At 40.5% G+C, this 24,885-nt stretch overlaps 1 protein-coding gene across 17 annotated transcripts in view; it reads left to right on the forward strand.

Annotated features, from left to right (window-relative positions):
- Positions 1-24,885, forward strand: part of KIAA1217 (KIAA1217 ortholog) — a 292,991-nt gene that overhangs the window by 181,343 nt on the left and 86,763 nt on the right. For 15 of the 17 annotated variants that reach the window (XM_033100561.1, XM_033100558.1, XM_033100543.1 and 12 more), the window contains 2 exons: positions 6,191-6,389; positions 10,233-10,326. In XM_033100561.1, the coding sequence (XP_032956452.1) occupies positions 6,191-6,389; positions 10,233-10,326 (293 nt within the window). Of the gene's footprint in view, positions 1-6,190; positions 6,390-10,232; positions 10,327-19,682; positions 20,037-22,167; positions 22,257-24,885 lie in introns of those variants that run through there. The other 2 variants (XM_033100554.1, XM_033100556.1) reach the window with 2 other exon arrangements.

A 24,885-nucleotide genomic window follows, 5' to 3' on the forward strand; every position in this document is an offset into this window, starting at 1 on the left:
AGTGAGGATCTGGTATTTGACTGTAGTGAGCCCGTAAGTGGTCCTTCGGCAGCGGCCTCGCCTAGGCATGGCTGGGACTCAGACCTCAAGAGTGGTTTTGGCCTTTTGATATGGCATTAGGAATCACATGAGACAGTCGCCACATCTCCTGTTTGGGACAAAAAACATTGCATGAGCTGGAATCAGACAGGCTGGAAAGCTTTTTTCCGTACACTGAACAAAGTGTAATGGCATGGGTATTCTGGAAAACGAGCTCTATGAGGAAGCTGAGGATCAAAACTCTGGTGGACGGAGAGGGGAACGTGAGCTGCTTATGCTCAATGCAAAAGGACTACTCCAATCAAGGAAACAGCCCTCCAGAATGTAGTTCTAATGTGTATATAAAGCAGGAACAAGAGTACGAGGCTATTTATACCATGTAGCAAAAGCTCTTATAGTTCAGCTAAACCCCAAAAGAATATTCCTTTTGGATGACGAATAAAATCATTCATTCAACTAATATTTATTGAGAACCTACTAGTATGTAACAGGTCATATCACAGGTGCTAAGATGAACAACAACAAAAATGTTTTAAAAAATCCCTGACTTCATGAAGCTTACATTTTAGAGAGAGAGACTGACGGTAAACAATAACAATAATTCAAATATGAAATTATAGCATATAGTGAAAAATGTTGAGGAACAGAAATGAAGCAAGGATGGGAGTATGAAATATGAGGGAGAATGGGGACTAAAATAATGGATAAGGCAGTCAGGAAAGGCCTTGCTTAGAAACGGACTTTAACAAACACCTGATTGATGGTTTGGATGGATATAAACCTAGATTGAAAGGAGTTTCTCCCAGATTTTTGAGGCTGTTTCTCCATTGTCTTTGGTTTCTGGGTTGCTGTTGAGAAAGCTAATGCCTTTCTGACTCCTGACCCTTCCTTTGTGACTTTCCTCCCCAACCTCTTGGAGCTCGTAGGAACCTCTGTTTCCCTTGCCATCTGGAATGTTTCAGTGACAAGCCTGAGTGTGTTGAGCATTTCATGAACATTTTCAATCTCCAATCATATCCTTCAGTTTTCGGGGAGAAAACTTTTTTATAATACTTTTTGTAAAACTTCTCTGTTTTTCCTAATCTCTTTTTACCCAAATCTCCATTGTTAGGTATCCGGATGCTCTGAAGTAATTCTGTTTTTCTTACTGGTTTTCACCCTCTTCCCATGCCTTCGTCTTTTTACTCCACTTTCTAAGATTTTATCAACTTTGTATTCTTCACTGAATTTTTAATTTCTGCTTTCATGGTTCCCAAAGCTCACTCTTGCTCTCCAAATATTCCCCTTTTCTTGGGTTGTCTCATGTCTTCTGAGGTTCTGTTGTCGGTTTATTTTGGTCTTTTGTTTCACGTTATAGGCTTTTATGAAATGTCTGTTAACCCTGGGTAGTCTGCTAATATGTAAGCGGGGCACAGATGTACTAACAGGAAGCTTTTATAGATGGGCCAGGCGGCTTAACAACGGGGTGACCAATCAGTTACCCTCAAAAATCGGTTGGTTTCTTCTCATAGGCCAGTCAGCTTTCCTAGAGGGCTTCCTCCAGTTTCCTGACTGAGATATCAGCCCCTTGCCACCAGGGCTGGGTAAGCAGAATCTAGTGTGTTGGTTCAACCTCTTCAGTCTTCTTCTGTGGATACGGGGAGTCGCTTGGCTGAGTGGAATAGGAAGGGAGATGTGGGCAGGTTGCTATGCCACTAAAAAAAAAGAAAGAAAGAAAGTTCAGTCAGGCCTCATGTTTTTCACTCACTCCACATTCCTGCCTTCAAAGGGCCTAGTGCCTCATTTCCTGCACTTCCCTGGCTCTGTATGTTTTATGTGGAGTTGTCTCCTGGAAGACGTAGGTGTCAGCTTTCTCTTGTCTGCTATTGTTTCCTCTTTCATTCCTTTAATTCTTTAATTTATGCTTTTTTTATTCCTCGTTGTCATTTTATTGGAATTTCAGGAGAAGTTAGAGATAAATTTGCTACACACACTGCCATATTTAACCAGAAGTCGTATTGTATTCTCTTTTAAGTCTCTCCTGCGAAAGATTACTCTAGTGGTAGTAATCCTTCCTCAGTAGATTCTCACAAGAAACAGGATTCAAATTAAATGTCAGGATCTCCAGTACCCTGTTTTAGCTATTTATTTCTGAATAACAAATGACCCTAAACATAGTGACTTAAAACAACGACAATTATTTATTTGCTTATGATTCTGCAGTTTGGGAAGGGCATGGAGGGGGCAGCTCTGTTCCATGTGACATCAGCTGGGGCGGCAGTTCATCTGGGGCTGGGCATAGCCTTACCAAGATGGGTCACACTCATTATTGGCAAGTAGTCCTGGATGTGGAATGGGTGCTTAGTAGGGGGCATCAGTCAGGGCTCCCGTTATTTTCCACGTGGCCTCCCCATTTTGTTTGGTTGCACTCCTCAGAAACTTGGTTCTGTGAAGGAGAATCCAAGACCACACTCATCAACAGGACACGCTCTAGTGTGCAAGCACTTACCAAGCTTCCATTTTGCATTGCACCTGCTAATGTCCCATTGGCCCAAGCAATTCACATGACAAAGCCCAGACTCAATCTGGGAAGAAACGACAGTCCACAGGGACGTGAATACTGGGAGGCATGGCTCACTGGGAGCCAGGTACCTGCTGGAACTCTGAAATTCTATGATTCTGTACTTGTGTTTTTATTTGTGTAGCGGACTTGTAATTCTTTCTGAGACATTGGGGTGCCAGGCTCTTTTCTTGTAGGTAGGTTCATGTGATATAAATATTCAATAAATATGTATTAGACCACAGCAATGATGTAGCATCACCACTTACAATGTTTCTGAGTGGGTGACAACCAAGATGGTGCAGTAGGTAGATGCTGTATTTACCTTCTCTCACAACCACATCAAAATTCCGACTAATCTACAAAACAACCATTATTGAGAATCACCTAAAATCATGCTGAACTGAAGCCTTTCAACTAAGGACTTGCAGAAGAAGCCACCTCCAGACTTAAAGGAGGGTCAGAGACGCGGAACGGGCTGATCCCACACTCGTGTGTGACCATTAAAGATCGGGAGGGCTATTTCAGCTGTGGGGTTCCCTCCCCATCCCCTAAACGAGCAAGAGATACCAGCCCCACCCCAGCCCAGGTTTCCGGTGCCGGGGAGAGGAAGTCCCTACAATTTTTGGTTGTGAACAACAGCGGAGATTGTGACTGAGTGAGACAGTGCGGCTGCACTCACGGGCGCGCCCCTTAAAGCAACTGTAAGTCAGTCCCCTTAAAGCGCAGACTTACCCACCAGTGGAATCACTCACTTTGAGCTCCAGCGCTGGGGCAGCATCTGGAAACGTGGCAGGGACAAATGGTGGGGAATTGGATTGTCTGACTTGGGACGAGGGCTGGAGAGGCAGCTTTCTCCTGGACAGAGGACCTGGCAGAGGCCATTGTTTCTTTGTTGAGCCCTCCCTTTTCCCCACATGTGAACACGGGTGGTGGCCATTTCTGAGTCGCCACAGTTAGTTCGCCCCACGCTGGTGATTTAAGACCTGGCCCCGCCCAACTTTTGAGCACACCCAGGCCACTTCCAGGGCTTTTCCATGCAGACCACCTGCCTTGGCTCAAGCTACAGACCTTCCTAGACTCTCAAAGGTTCATGGAACCCAGGCAAGCAGCATCTGGCTTGAGCATATCCTGTTCCTCTGGCTGAACAGCCCTAATCTGGCACTAGTGGCAGCCAGCCATGGTTTGCAGCTTGGCCTCTCAAGGCGCTTACACGCACAGCTCGGGCGGCAGACGTCTGCGGATTTCTTTCTGGCTCCTGCTAGGTGGCTCTGGGTGTGGCACGTGCTGTGGCTGAAGTAGACCTAAGCCGGCTCTCTCCAAGGTGGTCCTGGGGCTGGTGCCCCAGAAGCCTGCTTCAAACGAGCTGGAGCATCACCTAGCAGTCTCCAAGTACGACAAACCCAAGGGGCCGGTTGGGCAGGCAGATCCCTGCTGAGGCAGATCCTGCTCTGTAGGATGAGCCCCTGCACAACAACCCTTCCACTGTAGTCAAGGCCAGGCCTTACAACGAGTGAGCCCAAGGGTCAGTCCCTCCCATTGATGTGCAGTTATCAACCAAGGCTCAACTACAAGAGGAGGGCACACACAGCCCACACAAAGGATGCACCTGGAGCACATGGCTCAGGTGACCAGAAAGACTGTGCTACTGAGCCCCACAGCACGCCTACTACATAAGGCCACTCTACTAAGACCGGAAGATATAGCAGCCCTACCTAATACATAGAAACAAACACATGGAGGCAGCCAAAATGGGGAAACAAAGAAACAGGTCCCAAATGAAAGAACAGAACAAAGCTCCAGAAAAAGAATTAAGCGAAACAGAGATAAGCAATCTATCAGACACAGAGTTCCAAACACTAGTTATAAGAATGCTCAGTGATCTCATAAAAATGGAGATGGAAACCATAAAAAAGAGCCAGTCAGAAATAAAGGGTACAATAATGAAAAGGAATATGTTACAGGGAATCAACAGTGGATTAGATGAAGCAGAGGATCCAACCAGCAATGTAGAAGATAAGGTAGCAGAAAACACCCAACCAAAACAGCAAAAAGAAAAAATAATCCAAAAAAATCGAGGAGAATTTAAGGGGCCTCCGGGACAACATCAAGCCTACTGACATTCATATTATAATAGGGGTACCAGAAGGAGAAGAGAGACAGCAAGGAATTTAAAACCTTTTTGAAGAAATAATGACAGAAAATTTCCCTAACCTGGTGAAGGAAATGGACACACAAGCCCAGGAAGCACAGCAAGTCCCAAACAAGATAAAGCCAGAGAGGCCAACACTAAGACACATCACAACTAAAATGCCAAAGGTTAAAGACAAAGAGAGAATCTTAAAAGCAGCAAGAGAAAAGCAGTTAGTGACCTACAAGGGAGCCTGCATAAGACCGGCAGCTGATTTCTCAACAGAAACTTTGCAGGCCAGAAGGGATTGGCAGGAAATATTCCAAATGATGAAAAGCAACTACATGCAACCAAGATTGGTCTACACAGCAAGGCTGTCATTTAGAATTGAAGGACAGATAAGGAGCTTTCCAGACAAGAAAAAGCTGAAGGAGTTCATCACCACCAAGCCAGTATTACAAGGATTCTTAGAGGGACTTCTTTAAGATGGGAATGTGGTTAAGGATGTGTGAAAGGGAAAGGGATTAAGAAGTACAAATTGGGTGTTATACAGTAGTCATGGTGGTGTAGGTTATAGCGTAAGGAATATGGTCAACAATTTTGTAATAACTAGGTACGGTACCAGATAGGTACTAGATCTATCAGGGTGATAGATGGGAATGGGGTTGGGGTCGGGGGAAAAAGGTGAAGGCATTAAGAGAGACAAATTGGTAGTTAATACAGTATGGGGAATATAATCAACAGTGTTGTAAAGATCATGTAAAGTGCCAGATGGGATCACGTCGGATCACGTCATAGACTGTGTCCAATGTGCTATCCACCTGAAGAGCTGAAGTAAAATAATATTGAATGTCAACTATAACTAAATATATAGATACAGATAGTCATGGGATGTGGAGTACAACATAGGGAAGACAGACGATGGTATTGTAACTATATAAGATGTCAGAGGGGGTGTAGCTTCGGGGGTGGGTTATCACGTTAAGAGAGGTTTAAATGTCTAACTATTACATTGCTTTGTACACTGGAAAGTAATAAAAAAAATGTTTCTGAGTGGAGTATAAAAACTTAAATTACATATCTTATACATGGTCATAATTAATGTGTTTTTAGTTAATGAAAGACATGGGGGAAAAAATCACCCTATGGGGTCAAATTCCTAAATATACCTTTCAAGGGAGTAAAGTATTGGCTTTTGCTTTAGGCTACCAGAGGTTAGCTTCTTGTCTTTTTGGTTTGTTAAAAAAGTTGAAAATTAGCCTCTTTGACACCTGTCTGGACTCCAAAGGATAAAAGCGGGTACTTGTAAAATAAGCAGAGAGTACATTCCTTGGAAATTCCAAACATACATCTCTTGTCATGTGCTTTCCAAGCTTGTCCTGAACATCCTTGCACGTGGCAGGACAGACGTGGCTTTGCTTGTGCTGCGTGTCCTATGAGTCTTGGTCTGTGCTTGATCACTGTGTTCATTTTGTGTGCAGGAGTTCTCTATCTCCAGTATGGAGATGAAACCAAGCAGCTCAGGATGCCGAATGAGATCACAAGCGCGGACACCATCCGTGCTCTCTTCGTAAGTGCCTTCCCACAGCAGCTCACCATGAAAATGCTGGAGTCGCCCAGTGTCGCCATTTACATCAAAGATGAAAGCAGAAATGTCTATTATGAATTAAATGATGTGAGGTGAGTAGCTAACGCCATGTGTCTGTGTCCACCATGGTGCATTTGGCATTGCGACACTTCGTACTGAGTCCTAATGTCTCTAGGTCCCAGTGAGGAAAGCATTGCTATTGTCCTGACCGACCGGCTTATCTCATTCAGGTGTGAATTCATTGTCTGGTTTTCTACAATTCACTTACAAGGTGTGGTTTACAAAGATGAAGACAGACTTCTCCCACATCGATCTTTGCATGTTACATCTGAAAAGAACATAGGAAATGATTTAGTCCACTGTTCATCTAAGAGTTGTGGAAACTAAGGCCCGGGTGGAGAGACACAATCTATAGCATAAGAGTTGAAGGCACTACTTACGACTAGAACTCGCCTAATTCCTCCTCAAGTGTTCTTTCCCTTATCGCCAGAGGCTTTTAGGTCATTCTTTACATGAACAAGGTAGAACAAGAGTCGTGGTCTGTTATTGTCCACAAGAAAAGAGGCTGAGAAGTATTCTCTCTTTCCATTTGATTCTTTAATAGTTGGCTTTTACCAAAGGATCTGACTTTCCAAGTGGGCTTTCTCCAGGGCCCCCAGTAGGATATACTGTAAAGCAAGGCTAAATGGACTCCTGCTATTGAGGATGGCATGGAAATAAAAGCATCTTTATCGACCGTAGTGGTATTGTGTGTAGAGCAGAAGAGACCCTATCTGATCTGTTCCAACCAAACAGCCTGAGAAATAGGACTTAAATCAATACCAAGAAGCAGTTGCTAGTGTAGCCTCTAAACATTTTAGAACTTAAAAAAATTGTTTAGTGACTAATCCAGCCTTTCCATTTTATGGAACCGGATACTCAGATGCATAAAAGTTAACAGACTTATTCAAGATCACACGGCCAGTTCATTAACCAGCCAAACCCCAAACCTGACTCTCCACATTCTTGGTCAAGAATTTTTTATTCCCTCAGAATGTTCCCTCCTGAACTCATCTGGGCCACAACTTGGATTTCTTGGTCCTTGCCCTATGCAGATAGCAGGCTGGCCTGTTTCTTCATTATGGAATTAGTGGAAACCACTTTTTAAAAATTATGCTACTAGTGCATAACGTAAACTGATAAATATCTAACAGTGATCACAAATGACATATTTCTGCATGTGCTAAGGTGTGTGAGTAATTTAGGGCTTTCAAAGTTTGACACATGCGCTAAGGTGGGTGCTACATCTGTTGCATGACCTTCCTGCTTTTTAAAAACATGTTAAAATATTCATGGGTATCAGAAAATTCATGTTTGTTTTGTGGAATAAATTATTAATCAGACTGTCACCAAAAAAAAAAAAATGTGAAGTTGCAAAGCATAAACTTAAACATGAAGTAATCGCATTGTATTTGAAGAATATGTTTGCAGTAACATAATCCTACGTGGTGTTTTTACATGGACATGGCATTTTACAAGTCTTCTTGAATTTCTGCCTTTTGCAGTTAGAGGAATTGAGGGATACGGTAACAATAAATAAGCATGAAAGTAGGCAAAGCCACTTTTGATTATGGAGCTCAAGGCTGATGAGGTTATTATGAATAATTGCACTTCACTGTCTCACAGCCCGTGCAAGAATTTATATATTATCATGAGTCACAATATTCTAGAGCCTAGCCCAAGCCTCAAAGGATTACTACTACTTCCGTTATGCATTCTTTGGTAGTGTCCTTAGGTAGTTACAAATAGAGATGGGAGGGAGGACAAAGATGAAAAGGTCCCCAAACATCCCACTAAGATGAGCCTCTTTAATGCAGTTTGGGTGTAGATGAAAACAGTGCTTAAGAGAAACAATCACTTTTAACATTGATCACTTTTCATTTAATATTTATGAAACTAATGATCTCATTGACCCTTACTCTGCAGTACTATGTACTGATAGCCTGATTTAAAAAAAAAAAAAAAAATCTCATTTAAAATGTTTAAGTGGGAAGTCATTGATTTACAAATTCGTCTAGAATTTTACTTTTCAGTATTTTGATTTACATATAAAAATGGGTCTAAAAAATTTAAGTGGAGAATATTTTTATTTGGTGGTGAGTATCGTGTATGTTAGATAATCACATGTACGTCCTTTCCAAAGAATTATTCTATTTCTTTTATGCATAAAATGCCTCAATTATATTTTATTTGAATGGTTGAGTAAATTCCCACCATCCCCATTAAATAGAACTTCCCTTCCCCCCAAAAAAGAGTATCATGTGGATTTTAACTGAAGACAGTAGCTTTCATCTAAACCCAGAGACAAATTCCATTTCACACCTTTCAGTATTTCTTGAAGAGAGAGTGTATTTGTTAAATGTTTGGCTATTTCATCATTGTGTTGGGTTCCCCATATTTTCCTTAGAGAAATGCTACAGAGAGTTCAGGTTGAAATGCTGTGGTAAATGTTGCCATAGTAAATGCAATCTGAGCCTTCACTGTTGGTTCATCTTGGACGAACATGTTTCTAAATTAATCATGAACCCACCTCATGTATTTTAAATACCTTTAGAATCACACACTACATTTTTTTCATGGTTCAAGTATGGTTTTCAGTTCCCTCACATCGTTACTGTGACTTTTCCCCCAAGCCACAGGGTGAGTTCCTTTAGTGAATCCCCACATTCTTACCTTCTGTGAACTCCCCCCTTCGTAGCAACCTAGTCCTTTCTAATAACAAGGACTGCACACTCCCCCCTAAGTCGACTTCTAATGAGCTGTTTGAAATCTGGAGCAATTGTGCAAGCTTGGACTAGTCATTGCTTCAAAGCAATTACTGACTGGTATTTAAAAGAGGGAAGCAAGACTAGTCCAAGAATCCTCCACTTCGTTTAAAAACAAAAACATAGCCCAATAATCCCAGTGATTGCGATCAGCCCACAAAACGTGTGGCTGCACCTGGAGGAAAGGAATGCGTCTTCCTGCACACATTTCCCTGAGCTCACCACACCACACCACACCGGCATTGGAAGGAATCACAGAAGCACAGGGGCTGGGCTGCAAGTGCCTTGGGTGGCCCTTCTGCTGATGAAAGCTGAATATGCAGGGAGGAGGACATCGTAGACATTCATACGCACTTAAATAATTTTAAGGTAGGCATTGAGCAAGATGTGTTCTTTGCTCTGGTACGACTGATTCCCCGTCTCTAAATGCTGGGTTCAGAAGGAGAGACAGATAAGTGGAAGCATTTACCTGCTGCTGCTCCTTCTAAATACCCTGCGCGTCCAGTAATTCAACTTGTATGTAGAAAAGTGTTTTTAAAAAAACTCACTATGGGAGGGAAAAAAGATACTGTAAAGATACTAGTTTTGATCTTTGCGGTATTTTTTTTTTTTTTCTGGACTGCAAATAAATGTTTTCTCCCTTGCTGAAACTGTTTGAAGGGGGGAAAAAAGCATTCTTCGTTTGTGTGCATTATGAGATAAGCAGAAAACCAGGTGTTCGGGTAAAGTAAGCAATTAAATATTTAAATATTAACCAAATCTCTTTGAACATATTGTAGATATTAGAGCTTTATTGTTTCTTAAAGTGTTATCTTTCCTTGCTCAGAATCATGAAAGAAAGTTCATGCCATCCGATATCTATGGGTAGAGAACTACACAGAAAGAATAATGCTTTCCTGAAAAACAAAACAAAAAAAAGAAAGAAAAGAAAGAAAAACTGAAGTCGTTTTTCTTCTTTTCCCTATTTATTTTTTGCCTATTCTATGGTAAAAGAACTTTTTGTCTGGTTGATTGTGGACAATAGCTGGATTGTCTGCTGCTGTCTTTTCCCGATTCTTCTGGGCAGACAAACAAAATGGCCCAAGTAAGGCTCCTTTCCTCTGCCATAGTTATTGATGTTTTTGATTCTAGGAACATTCAGGACAGATCCCTCCTCAAAGTATACAACAAGGATCCCGCACATGCATTCAATCACACGCCGAAAACTGTGAATGGAGACATGAGGGTAAGTGTTCCTGTTCTATTTTTGGTCTTATTTCAGTGGGTCAAACCATCCTTCCTGCTGCTCCTCATCTAATCACATCCCGCCACCAGGTTTCGGGGTTCCCACCGCTCATCTCATCTGATGGCTCATTATTTGTTTCTTGGTAGAGAAATCCGATTTCCTGGTTATTTGGGGCAAACGGATTGAAATAGGGCCTCACACATCCTCATTCATCTCTAAGTTTGAAGTTTAGTTTTGTCCTTACTCCCAGGGAATCCTGAAAAACCTTTGCATAAAAGAGTCGTTGGTCCATAGTACTGTTAACTTCATCAGAGGATCTCTTGCTATTTTTTCCTCCAATTAAAACAAAGCTAGCATACAAATAACAATGAAAAAACAAAAACAAAAATCAAATATAATTGCATGTAAAATTTATTAAAGTTCTTACACCAGCTATTCCAAGCCCTAATGCTCTAATTATTCACCTTCTAATTTAGGACTGTTTATTGTTGCACTGTATTAAATATTATCAAATCTTACCTGAATTGTATTGAAGGCGTAGGACAAAAATCTGCATGATTTGGGGGCTAAAATTCTCTAGATTTAGATCATTTCAGAAGATTATCCAAACATTCAAAGCACACAGGGATGTTCTGAAGAAAAAAGAGCAGATTAAACTGAGAAGGAAGATTTTTAAAATCACATTAATGCAGGTCCACTAGAAAGGGATTGCACTTCTAACAATAGTGCTACATTCCTCTGCAGGAAAAAATGGGAGAAAACAAAGTAAGATTAGCTTCGCCAGCTGTACCTCCCCCCTCCACACAAACACACACAAATTTAGAAAGTGCTATACTAGTTTATATTATCCTTTCTGAGGATTAGCACTGGGCTGGATGCTGGAGTTTAACTAGAAAAAGTAAATGAATAGGTTTTATTGCCAAAGAAACCCAGGCACTCTCTGTCTTGGAGTTGGAATTCCTGAGGTGAAACCGTCTCCACTTCCTGACAGTGTGTATTCGTTTTCCATTGCTGCTATAACAAATTATTACACACTCAGTGGTTTAAAATGGCACAGATGTACTATTTTACCATTCTAGAGGTCCGAAGTCCAATATAGGTGGACTAAAATCAAGGCGTCATCTGCAGGACGTTGACATTTGCTTTCCTTTCTGGAAGCTCTAGAGAGAATGTTTTGTCTCTTTTCCAGCTTCTAGAGGCCACCCACATTCCTCAGCTTGCAGCCCTCTTCTTCCATCTTCCAACCCAGCAAAGTAGCATCTCTCTGGCCCTGATTCCATCATCACATCTCTAACCCTCCCTCTTCCACTGTTAAGGACACTTATAAATACATTGGGCCTAACCCAGACTCCAGAATAGTCTCCCTGTTTTAAGGTCAGCTGATTAACTACCTTAATCTCCCTTTCCCACATAGTCATGGGTTCCAGGATCTCGGAAGTGGATATCGTCTACCTCACAGGCTATCAGAGTTTAGGACCAAAAGTCCAGGAGTCCGAATAGAAAGTGCTGGAAGGATTTCTGGGTAATTCTGGCCTGGAATATGAGTGATGACATTGTGGGATCAGAGCCTACACTTCTGGAGGAAAAGGCCTCTTACAGATTCAACTCCGGCTTTTTTATGTCAGAAATGATGTGTGATTTGAAGTGAAGGCTATGTTGCTACTTCAGACAATCTAGGATTTTGAGGTTTATTTTTAGCCAGTTACACTCCAAATGTAAACCAGCACCATGTGAAGACAGATCGCGTCGTGCGAATCATAAAGCATGGACTGAACGTTATAGAACCCTTTGCCTTTTCTACTTTGTTACTCTCTTTCTCATTGACGCTCTAAAGAGTCTTTGCTCCCTTGGAAATCTTTATGTTTGATATGTCTAGCCTTTGAACTGGAGTTCCATGGTGCTCAGCATTCTGTTTCTCTTACATGGAGCCCACACAGGGGTCCCAGAATCGCCTCTGAAAATCTTGTTTATGGCTGGGGAGGACACCTGTTTTAACTCTTAAGCAGATGTGATACCTACATAAGAGACCAGCAGTGAGCATGGAGAGAATCAAATATTAACCATATGGACAAAGCCTATTAGAATTCAGAACTTTTGCTGTGGGTTTCAGTAAAGTTGTTCTGTTTTTACTTTAGACGAGACCCTCGCAATCATTGTCTATGTTGCCCACGCCCTACTTTAAGACTGCATTTTTTCGTGTGAGAAAATTAACTATTGTCTCCAGATGAGGAGACAACAAATGTTCACCATCCAACCCGCAGAAAAGCTTTTAGGTGTCCGTTAAGATGACTTAGGAATGTGAAATAGAACACAGTTGGATAACCAAGTAGGTGTGATCGTGCCTGTAGTTTGTAACTTGGCCCCATCACAAGTTCCAGAAGTTAAAAGACATGGAATTCCTTCAGCCTCACCTTTTGGCTCTAAAGGTTGGAATTCTCTCTCCTTCCTGGATGTAGCTGCCTTGCCGTTAAAGGCAAGAAAGCTTTGTTGAGCCCTGTCTGGAGCACAGCTGCATAACCCCACTGCTCACGGTGAAGAACAGAAATAAAGAACAGGGCAAGGATGAATTGTAGTAGACTAAACCAAGCTGCATGGGGCATTTAGGGGAGTTCCATCCTCCCGTATGTTTGCAATGTGCGCATGGCCGTGAAGGAATTTGATGATAACTGTTCAGATGCATCAGTTATGCAGCCCTGTGCCTGATGTCATTTACCTTCCCTCACCAGCCTCCAGAGGCAACCTGGGACCGACCTCCAGCTGCCCATACATTACCCAAACACATGCATATCATGAAAAACATTGGTTGCACCAAGCAGAGACGCAACGACAGCAAGGCCAGAACTTTGCAGGGGCCTCTGTAACTTTCCTTAAACAATGAATTTAATATCTTGGCTGTGAAAGGAAAGAAAGTGTAAGACTCTAAGCTGAAATAGTCAGTTCCCCTGAGCAGTGTTACGATGGTAGTGGTGTCACTCAGGGAACATGTTAGACGAAAAAGTTTTAACTCTGAGGTTGTGGGCACGCACAGAATATATGCTTGGTGGGGAAGGCATGTGTCTAATTTTTTTCATTTAGCATCTAGCTGAGCATTCTTGAGGCGAGTCTGTCTAATGAGACTTGTGGTTCTCTGCTGGAGCTGAGCATACCCGTCTTCTGATTTTTATCCGTTGCCTAACTTTTGTTTCGTTACATTAGATAGTTTTGATAATTCAGTTCCCAAGGGACTGAGCTCACCATGGGGAACCAGCCATTTGCAAAAATTATATAGGTACTCACGGGTTTGTAATTCACAAATGTACAACTCAAAGATGAGCCATTCCATTCCACAGCTCTCAAAGGGTATCACTGGTGGCTTCCTATTCCCCAAACCCAGTGGCTTTTTCAGTTCTCAGGTTTTTCTCCCCTCTCATATGCTTTATTCCCATTATTCAGTTCTCTCCCTCTTGTATGTCTTTAATTTTCACTTGTATATAGACAGCTTCCAGATTTCGATTTAGAACACACTCCCCAGAATCGTCCCTGCATCTTAAATGACTTCCTAATACCTAAATCAGTCACTGTCCTCCCAGACCTCTCCTATTAGAGCTCTGCATTTGACACCGATGAGCGGTCTGATTCAAAACCTTGATTTCCATCCTCTGCCATTTCTAAATTCCTTGCCGACATTCAAACATACCTCAGCCTCTTTTATTCACTAACTCTTCTTCCTTATGCTCCGTAAATGGCCGTCAGTGTGTTCAGGCAGGCCTCCCCAGTCTGTACATGTGTTTTATCATTTGCTTTTTTTGTTATCTGCACCCTGTCACTTGTGATTTTCTATTCTACTTCTGATTGAACCATTATATCTAAATAGATGACCCTATAAACTGTATCTCTAGCTCTGCCATTTCCCAAGAGCTCAAGACCCAAGTGTTCAACTTCCAAGTGGTTATCTCCCCATGGATAGTCTTCCAGTGTTTCTAGTGTATCCTGTTGAAGAAAAAAATGTCTTCATTTTTTGTTTTCCTTCCAAGCACTTTTCCTCCATGTTTTTCTATCTTTGTGAGGGATCAAGTGAATGATCATGGTGGTGAGTGTGTATGTGTGCATGCATGTGTGTGTGTGTTTTGAGGGGTGGGGAGCCGAGGTTTAAAAAGTTGAGTTTTCAGTGATTCAGTAGCTTCACTCCTGTTCCCCAGCACGTCCCACCCATCACCAGAGCCATTCGACTGTGCAAGGCCTGGTACAGATGACCCTGCTGCCATGGCCTGCACCACTATTATAATAGCTAACTTTTTTGAGCATTTGCTAACCACTTTTCTGAGGAATTTCATTTAATCCTCAAGACAAGACATTGAGGCAGGTATTGGAATAAGCATTCATGTTCAGAGCTCAGGAAACAGTTGCTTAGGTGTGTTAAGAAATTTGCCCAAGGCCACGCAGTAGAGCAAGGCAGAACTGAGGTTTGACCTGACGCAACTGGGCTCCACAGCTCAAGCTCCTGATAATACTGCTCTAATGCTACAGGTACAACGTTCATTATTTTTCTCTTGGTTAGTTACGTAGCAGCTTTTAAGCAATCTCCCCAACTCTGCTTCCCAAGTCATCTCCCTGAGCCCGACTTCCCATTGTGCAAAGACCAGCCCAGGCCAAAGTTGAGAATCATCTCCACCCCAACACCCAAGCAGAGCCGCCTCACAGTTCTTACTCCAAGTATCTGAAATGCACTCTCCTGCCCCACTTACCTGCTTTTCAAAATGTCACCCATCTAACATACTGCAGGACAATTGCCCAATTCTATCTACAAATTGGTGGCAGGAAAAAAGGGTAGGAGAGGGCACGATTATGTTTCTCTGTCTCTTCTATGCTATAGCAACAAAATGCCCCAGGTGCACCATGTTTGAATCCTGGTTAGAACAAACCAATTATAAAAGACATCTTTGAAACTATTTGGGAAATGTGAACATGTGTTGGAAATCAGATGATATTAAGGATAACTGGTAATTCTCTTGGGTATAATGATGGATTGGTGGTTGTATTTATAAAAATGAGACATACTAAAGTATTTACAGGCTAAATGGCACAATGAATGAGATTTGCCTTAAAATACTCCAGGAAAGCAAACCAAAAAGGTAAAAATAGATGAAACAAAATTGGTAAAATGTTGCAAAATGTCAAAGCTGGATGATGGCAGTTTGTTTTATTATTTTCTCTGCTTTTTTTTAATTGTTGAAAATTTCCATACTAAAATGTAAAAAAAGAAACACTTGCTTTTAGAGGCCATATAAAAGACCGCCTACTCCATGAAGCTTTCTGTAATGCTCTGGATCAGAATTAATCTTTCCCTTTTAGGGGGCATTTTGCACATTCTCTTGGTGTTATAATCGTTTAGATGCATGTTCATCTCATCCACAAGACTGTAAGTTCTTCAAAGACACAAACATTTCCGTATTTGTCTTTGTATCCATCCGAAAGCCAGTTGTGGTGTCTTACCCATGGTGAAAGTAAACACTTATTCAACACAATACTTTGAGTACTGTTAATGATTGTGTTACAAATGCTGTACTATTGTTTCTGTCATTAATGAGAACCCACTATAAAAGTATCTCTCTGTTCTCATCACCAGAAATAGTTGTTCTTTTCCTGGTTTATTTTTATCATATGGACGCTCTGAATCTTGTAAGTGATCATTTTCCCTCTTTGTGTTGCTACTCTAAGGCTTAGAATTAAATTTGTGGCGCACGCACAGCAAGCGTACAGGCGTTTGACGACATGTATTTTGTGTGTTGGCTTTGTTCCTGGCCTCTTTTTTTAATTTTCTACTTGCATCTTCTTTTTGTCACACATTTCACTTTGTCTTTTTGGGAGGGTAAAACTGGAATAATTTATGTGAACTCTATTAATTTCTTTGTGGAATCAAGATATTCATTCTATACCATTGTTTTTCTGGGTGTAGGATAATAGATCTTTTTGTGCCTACATAGTACACAATGTGTTAAATTCTTTATATATTATTTAAATTAGTCAACAACTCTGTACAGTAGGTATGCTGACTCCATTTTACATGTGACACAACTGAGGCCAATAAATGTTAGACATCGGAATTGAACCCAGTTCTTTCTGACCCTTTGGATTAAGCCTACAGCCTCCCCTTCTTGATATTTCCATTTAAGTTTTGCAAGTTTTGAAATGATGCTTCTAATAAGATTTTACAACACATGAAATATCATTTTTAAATATTTATTTCACTGAATTCTATTATGTGTCTATTTCATGGCATCTTTTATATTTGACTTCATCCATTCTATTCTCTTCTGACGAGGTTAAAAAGATATGTCACTAAATAGGAAGGGAAGAAGGAAGGAAAGAAGGAGGGAGGGAAAGAAGGAAGGAAGGAAGGAAAGAAGGAAGGAAAAAAGGAAGGAAGGAAGGAGAGAAAAAAGAAGTATGTGCCTATTTAGTATATATTGGTGGTGCCAAAAAAATGTATATACATGACTTGTATTCATCTTTTCTTATCGGTATATATTGAGTATTACAATTTTATTTATTTATTTATTTAAACAGGACTCTATTGGGGAACAGTGTGTACTTCCAGGGCTTTTTTCCAAGTCAAGTTGTCCTTTCAGTCTTAGTTGTGGAGGGCGCAGCTCAGCTCCAGGTCCAGTTGCCGTTGCTAGTTGCAGGGGCTGCAGCCCACCATTCCTTGTGGGACCCGAGGAGTTGAACCGGCAACCTTGTGGTTGAGAGCCCACTCACTGGCCCATGTGGGAATCAATCCGACACCCTTCAGAGTTAGGAGCATGGAGCTCCAATCGCCTGAGCCACCGGGCCAGCCCGCATATTACAATTTTAATGCAATGTTTTCCTTTCTTAAAATGTGTATGCATTTTTTTTTGGCACCCTCTGTATATCTGAAGTGGCCATGCCATAGAGCTCTTTTTCCCACAGGGCAGTGTTCTGGTTGAGAAGGGTTAGGGAACTGGGTGTTCTGGGGGCAGGGGTGGCGGTGAAATAATCCTATAAGAATGGAAGAGAAAAGAATCCCATAGAAATGGAAGTTTCCGAAAACACCCCTAGCTAATTTTCCTTTCATTCATTCAAGGTCATCCTTGACCCAACCACTGCGGTATTCCCTGCCCTCACATAATGACAGTGGTATTCCTAACTAACATTCATGATACACTTACTCTGTGCCAGGTACCATGCTGAGCATTTTGAAAAATGAGAATTTTGCTCATTTGATTTTGAAAACAACCCAGTGTGAGAGGAGTTCTTATTATCCCCCTGTTTCTGATATGGGAGCTGAGGATCAGGTCGGTTAGGGAACTTGCTCAAAGCCACACAGCGTGTCAGAAGTGGAGCTGGATTCAGAGCCAGACAGGCCATTCCAGAACTGGCCTTCCTACTCATTCCAGTGGTCACTACTGTCCTTTCCCACTACTGAAGCATCAGTGTCCGTGTGCCATCCTGTTTTGAAGACCTAACTCAAAAGCCACTATCTTTATCTAGCCTCCTCTTCCTCCTCTCTTCTCCAAGCCTCATTCACCACTGTTTCTCCTCTGACTTCCCCACAACTTCACCTCTTCACCCTCCTCTCTTAGTCCACTCACGTTTTCCTGCCTGCATTGTAGTTATTGCTGTACACATCCTAAGTTCCTTTTTAAATGCTAAGCTGCTTAGGGGCAAAGTCCCTCTGTTTCCCTTGGACAATGTCCTGCTCTGAGAAAATTCTCACTAAATGTCTGGATGAAAAGGGAGCCCACTTAGGCACTCTCCCTGTCACAAATTTTCAGTTAATACCTTCTCTTACTACCGTGTTTCCCCCAAAATAAGACCGGGTCTTATGTTAATTTTTGTTTCAAAAGACAATGTAGGACTTACGTTCAGGGGATGCCATCCAGAAAAATCATGCTAGGCTTTATTTTCCGGTTAGGTCTTATTTTCAGAGAAATAAACGGTAAGATCAGTACAATGATTTGTAAATGGAAACGTCTGAGGTTTACAACACGTTCCGTAGTTTATCCCAGAAGTAGTTCCTGACCAAAATAAGAATGTCTTTCTGTCCTAACAAAATTCTCTATCAATATTTTATAGCAGTGACTAGCCCTAAAGATTAATATAAGAATAACGGATTTGTCAGATTAAAATAAGTGATTGTCAGAAACACACATATCTGCATTTTATTTTCAGGAGTTAAATTCCCCTGTGGTAAAAAGTAAGCTAATCTCCAGATAAATTAAATAAGACACATTTTATTTATAACTCAGTAGGACAAATCTTGCTTTTAGATTGATTAGTAATCAGTATTTCAAATACCTCCAAACTTACAAAGTAGGAGTGATGATTTTAGAGCAGTTAACCTGACTCCTTTATTGTGAAGTTTCGTTGATTCACTCACCCAGCTGTTAGGCCTTGAATCACTTCCCTATTTCACACTTGTACGCAAGATTCTGAAGATACATAGTTGACCCTTGAACAACACGGGTTTGAACTGTGTGGGTCCACTTATATGTAGGTGTTTTTTTTTTCAATAAATGAGCTCAGTACTGTGAACGCATTGTTTCTTCCTTATGACTCTTAATGACATTTTCTTTAGCTCACTTTGTTAGAAGAATACAGTATATAATACACATAACATACAAAAAAGAATGTGTTAATTGACAATTTATGTTATTAGAAGGCCTCCAGGCTAACAGTAGGTTATTAGTCGTTAAGTTTTGGGGTAGTCAAAAGCTAAACACGGATTTTTGCCTGCGTGGGGGTGGGGATTGGTCAGAGTCCCTAACCCTCGCATTCTTGAAGGGTAAACTGTAATAGTGACCGAGTATGGTAACTGCTCTCACAGATCTTACAATCTGGTAGATCAGAAAGTCCATAACCGATACTGATACAGACATCTATAATTTTCACATTAGTTCCAGGCTATGTGAAATCCTTGCCTTCATTCTGTTATTTGCTTGAGTTAACACTATGGAACTCACTTATGCGCCGATGTAGGTCATTATGTCCCTTTTATGCCATGTCTTTCTGACAGGCAAAAGATGTTTCTATTGGAATTGGGAAGGAGTTACTCTTATTGAAATGATTAGCTAGGCAAACACATTTTGATACAGTGGCGATCCAGAACAAGGTAGTTATTTTCTTCCTCCCTTGCTGCTTCCAGTTATACTTTATTTTTAAGAAGCAAAAAAGGCTAATATATGCATGTCTGATATGCAGCTTCCAAGTGATACAAATCTCATCTTTCCTGCTGTGTGGCTGCTTGGTTTTCCTTGCACTTTTATTTTCCTTTTTGTCATTGAGAGGTTATGACAACATGAGCCATATTGTATTTATAAACATCACGTGTTTCCTTGATATGGCTTGCAGTTTCTGCCAGACGGAACACATGGAAGAAACATTTCTCGTTAGCTCAGCATTGGTTTTAGTTATGCCGATTTCCGGGACAGGAAAAATGCCTTCCTACTCAGATTTAACTTTCATAGAGTAGAAACAAAACCTCTGAATGTCCGTGAAATAGTTTTAACAAGGGTGGATACTGCTCCTTTAAACCACATATTTTGACTAAAAGCTTCCTTCTGTAAAAAAAAAAAAAAAAAACGAAGCCTTGCAATTCAGTCACCATAAAGACAGGCAGAGCTGGAAGCATTCGAGAGATGGATGGTTTCAAGGTCTCTGCAAGTCTAGAAAGTTTCTTCTAGAAGAGAAAGATTTACGGAAGATGTAAGGTAAGAACTGTGCCTTGTAACCAAATATAATTTTCAGAATTTTTTTATCATGCTGTGGCACATTTACACTGAATTGAGTCAGGTCTTCTGCATTCAAGTTCGATTCAATGAGGAATTAAAATTCTAGGTTTTTATTTTAACTTCAGACATACTGCTTAGAAGGATACTTCTTTGTTATTGGCGTTAGCCTGTTCTTAAAAATCCATTTAAATTACATTGGGCTGCCTCCAATCTATTAATCTGGTGATCTAGTTTCTGTTTAACCTTATAATTTAGAAAAGGATTTAAAGTGTCATTATTGTTTGCTAGTACAGATTTCATTGATGTATGTGTTTTGTGACAATTTTCAGTGTTTTCATGAAGATGTTGACTTGCATTTGATTTCTGAGACAAATGTAGAAAATTTGAAGGTGTGGTACAAATGGGGGTTGGGAGGTTAGTGTGTGCCCTTCAACATTCTAGGGAAAATTATTCATTGGTTTTTCCTTGTGAAAAACACTTTAAATTTTAAAATAAAAGTAGCTCTTTGATCTTGATTTTGACAGGTTTTAAAAAGAAATATCCATTTAAGCTTTATGAATAACATTTAAAACTTCTACAGTTTGACACAGCAGATATAATTCCATCTAGTTTAATGATTGCCTGAAAAGAGTCTTTGGCAGAAATTATGTTTACTTGAGATAACTATTCTGTCTTATTCTTGCACTAGTTCAGTCATTTATTTCTTTTAAAAGAATTTAATAAGAGCTATGTTCTATTAAATCAATCTGTTTCCTTTTAAAGGTATAATACATATGTGCATGGATCTGCTTATCCATAACTCTGTGGATAGCTTTATCCTGATTTATAGATGAGCAAGTATGCATGAGAAGTTGCTATCCAATGTGGTCTAAATAATACATATCATTTCATTTGGTCATCATAGTAACCCTATGGCGTAGGTACTGTCATAACTGACTTAAGTTTTTGGAAAACTGGACCGAGAGAGATTAAGTAACAAGATCACATACTAGTAAGTAGTAAAGCTGGGATCCAAACCCAGGCTGTCTCTACAGTCCTTGTTTGAAAATCCTACACTGCACAGACTTACCAGGAGCTAAGTGTTCCAAGTCTGGAGTCAGGTACAGATCATTTATTTGGAGAGTAATAATACCAAATAAGTAACTTATTTGTCTTCAAGATGCATTATTTTGAACAATTTTGGATTTTGTTTATTTTTAATTTTTAATTTAATTTAATTTTATTTTTTAGTTCTGTAGCTTAACAAAACCTAGTATCAGATTGGTTGTTCTTCAGGGACCTGGTTATAATTTACTTGGGATGAAATAAAAACAGTGAACCTCAGATAGGGTGGGGACAGCAAAAAGCACTGTGGATAAATGACTCTTTCCTCCTCACTGCTTTCTTTGCTTCATGTGCTGTGTCACTAATAAAAACCATTTTCATAGGATAGGGCAGGGAGCTTATACGTGAGTTTGATTCGGAAGTGAGAAAGTGTCTTTGAATGGGGATTGCCTACATGTGCCTGCCTGCTGCTCTTTTAGGCTTCTAAAAGGAGGCGGACAGGCAGAATGTTAAAAAAAAAAATGAGGGTGGAGGGTTCTGGAGCCAGGAGAAGTGGCTGGGTCTGTTGCTCCCCTGCTGAAGACTGAGACATCCACTTGGCCGCAGAAACCTCCTGGTGACTTGTGACGTGAAGTAATGCCAGCAGTATCCACAGAGCATGCAGCTGCTTCAGAATCAAGGCAACTTGCTTCCAACCCTATTTCTGCATAAAATCTGGGGCTGGATAAGCAACCAACACAATTGAAAGTCGCCTGGAGCAGGACCTTCCTCCTCCTTCAGCGGGTACTGGCGTGAGCTCCCCAGAGCTCTGTGTCTTGCTGAAGCTGACCGGAGAGGTTTATGCCACACCCTCTGTCCTTTGATATCCCAGCCATATCCCTTTGCATAGCTCTTATAAATATAGATGTTAGCAGAAATTGCCTTTGACTGGGAGCATATGTCCTGGTATTTCAGATTGATCCCCTTGCACCTACCTGTTGTTTTCTTCCTGGGGTTTTGCTTTTGTGTCCTCTGTGGGTCCCCATCAGGGCAGCCCGGAATCTCAGAGCTTGTTTCTTATTACATCAGCACAGGCTCCCTGGGGTCCAAGATCCTATCCTGTACAAAGTGCCAGATGACCATTCTTTTCTTCATGCCTTTTCTAAAATTTGTCAGGTAAGCAGGTATGACTTTTATATAAATTTGGGGGGGGAATGCACACATTCATTCGTAAAGAGGAAAAAAATGTTTCTAAGATACGTATCACCTGCTGGTAAACCATTGCCTCTCTGCCCTGATTTTTCCCATGGGGTCAGTGATCCCTTTGCTTGCGTGTGATTTGCAGGAGTGATACTCTGCCTTCTGAGGAACTAGAGCTGGCTACTGTAGACTTGTGACTGAGGAAATATATCTGACCTGCGTCAGTGGCACCCTGAAGAAAAAGGCCTGGCTTATTTGGAATGACAGGGTTTTACATGTAGAAAAGTCTTACGCACCATCTCTTATAACCCTTCCACTTGTCAGTTGTGGTTAAGACCACAAAATAAGGAAGTTAAAAAATAGGGCTGGAGCCCAGGCCCACTGGCCCCTCATACCAACCTTTTGTCCATCTCCAGTGCTCCCCTGCTTCTGTTCTCACCCTCTGGGGCTCACAAGGTTTATTTTCTATTTTTTTCACATCTTTGATTAGATTTATTCATGAGTTTTTAACAAATTTTTAAAAGATTTTTATTAAAATGTAGCTAACATACAATATTATATTAGTTTCAGTTGTATAACATAGTTATTGAATATTTATATATCTAAAGAAGTGATCACCACGATAAATCCAGTAACGATCTGGAACCACACCACGCTATCACAGTGTTATTGACTATATTTCCTATGCTGTACATTACATCCCCCATGACTTATTTGTTTTATACCTGGAAATTTGGACCTTATGCCACTTCACCATTTTTCCCCTTTTCTAATTTTTCAATTACTGTTGGCATTCAATATTATTTTGTATTAATTTCAGGCATATTACTGACTATATTCCTCATGCTTTACTTTACATCCCCATGATTATTTTGTAACTACCAATTTGTATTTCTTAATCCCTTCACCTTTTTCACCCTGCCTCCCAAACCCCTCCCATCTATCCCCCACTAAATGTAGTACCCATCTACACCCTACATAGTTATTACAATATTACTGACTGTATTCCTGTGCTATATACTCTACATCTCCATGACTACTATGTAACAACCACTTTGTACTTCTTAATCCCTTCCCCTTTTTTCACCTCCCACCCCACCCCAGCTCCTCCCATCTGGCAACCATCAAAATATTCCTTGTATGTATGAGTTTGCTTCTGTTCATTTATTTTGTTCTTTAGATTCCACTTATATGTGAAATCGTATGACATTTGTCTTTCTTTGTCTGACTTACTTCACTCAGCACAATACATTCTATGTCCATCCATGTTGTTGCAGGTGGCAAGACTTATTTTTTCATGGCCGAGTGATATTTCATTTTATATATATATATATATATATATATAAAATCTCTCCTTTATCCACTCAGGGACACCCAGGTTGCCTTCATATCTTGGCCATGTAAATAATGCTGCAATGAATATATGGAGGTACACATCCCCTTGAAGTAACATTTTGGGTTTCTTCAGATAAATACTCATAAGTGGGATTACTGGGTAGTTCAATGTCTCTTGTTTTAAAGTCTATTTTATCTGGTATAAGTATTGCTGCCCCAGCTTTTTTTTTTTTTTTTTGCCAGTTTCATGAAATATCTTTTTCCATCCCTTTACTTTTAGTCTGTATGTGTCTTTTGATCTGAAGTGAGTCTCTTGTAAGAAGCATATGTAAGGGTCTTGTTTTCTTATCCATTCAGACACCCTATGTATTTCGATTAGAACATTTATACCATTTACATTTAAAGTAATTGTTGATAGATATGTAGTTCTTGCCATTTTATTATTCATTTATTTGATCATTTTCTTTTTCTTCTTCTTAAAGACTTCCTTCTAACATTTCTTGTAATACTGGTTTGGTGGTGATGAACTCCTTTAGCTTTTTCTTGTCTGGGAACCTCTTTATCTGACCTTCGATTCTTAACAATAGCTTTGCTGGGTAGAGTGATCTTGGTTGTAAGTTCTATCTTTTCATCACTTTAATTATTTCCTGCGAATCCCATCTGGTCTGCAAAGTTTCTGTTGAGAAATCAACTGATAGTTTTTTGGAAGCTCCCTTGTAGGTCACTAACTGCTTTTCTCTTGCTGCTTTTAAGATTTTTTCTTTGTTTTTAATCTGTAACATTTTAATTATGATGTGTCTTGGTGTGGGCCTCTTTGGGTTCATCTTGATTAGGACTCTCTGTTCTTCCTGGGCTTGTGTGTTTATTTCCTTTGCCAAGTTAGAGAAGTTTTCAGTCATTATTTCCTCAAATAGGTTTCAAATTCCTTGCTCTCTCTCTTGTCCTTCTGGTACCCCTATGATGCGAATGTTGGTACACTTGGTGTTGTCCCAGAGACCCCTTAAACTCCTCATATTTTTGGATTCTTTTTTCTTTTTGCTGTTCTGACTGGGTTTTCTGCTACCTTATCTTCTACATCACTGGTTGTATTCTCTGTTTCATCTAATCTACTGTTGATTCCCTGTAATGTAGTCTTCATTTCCATTATTGTAGTCTTTATTTCTGACTGGTTCTTTTTCATATTTTCTATCTCCATTTTTATGTTTCCTATCTCTTTGTTGAAGTTCTCCCTGAGATCACTGAGCATCCTTATAATCAGTGTTTTGAACTC

The sequence above is a fragment of the Rhinolophus ferrumequinum genome (assembly GCF_004115265.2).
Source record: "Rhinolophus ferrumequinum isolate MPI-CBG mRhiFer1 chromosome 5 unlocalized genomic scaffold, mRhiFer1_v1.p scaffold_110_arrow_ctg1, whole genome shotgun sequence".
Classification (NCBI taxonomy): domain Eukaryota; kingdom Metazoa; phylum Chordata; class Mammalia; order Chiroptera; family Rhinolophidae; genus Rhinolophus; species Rhinolophus ferrumequinum.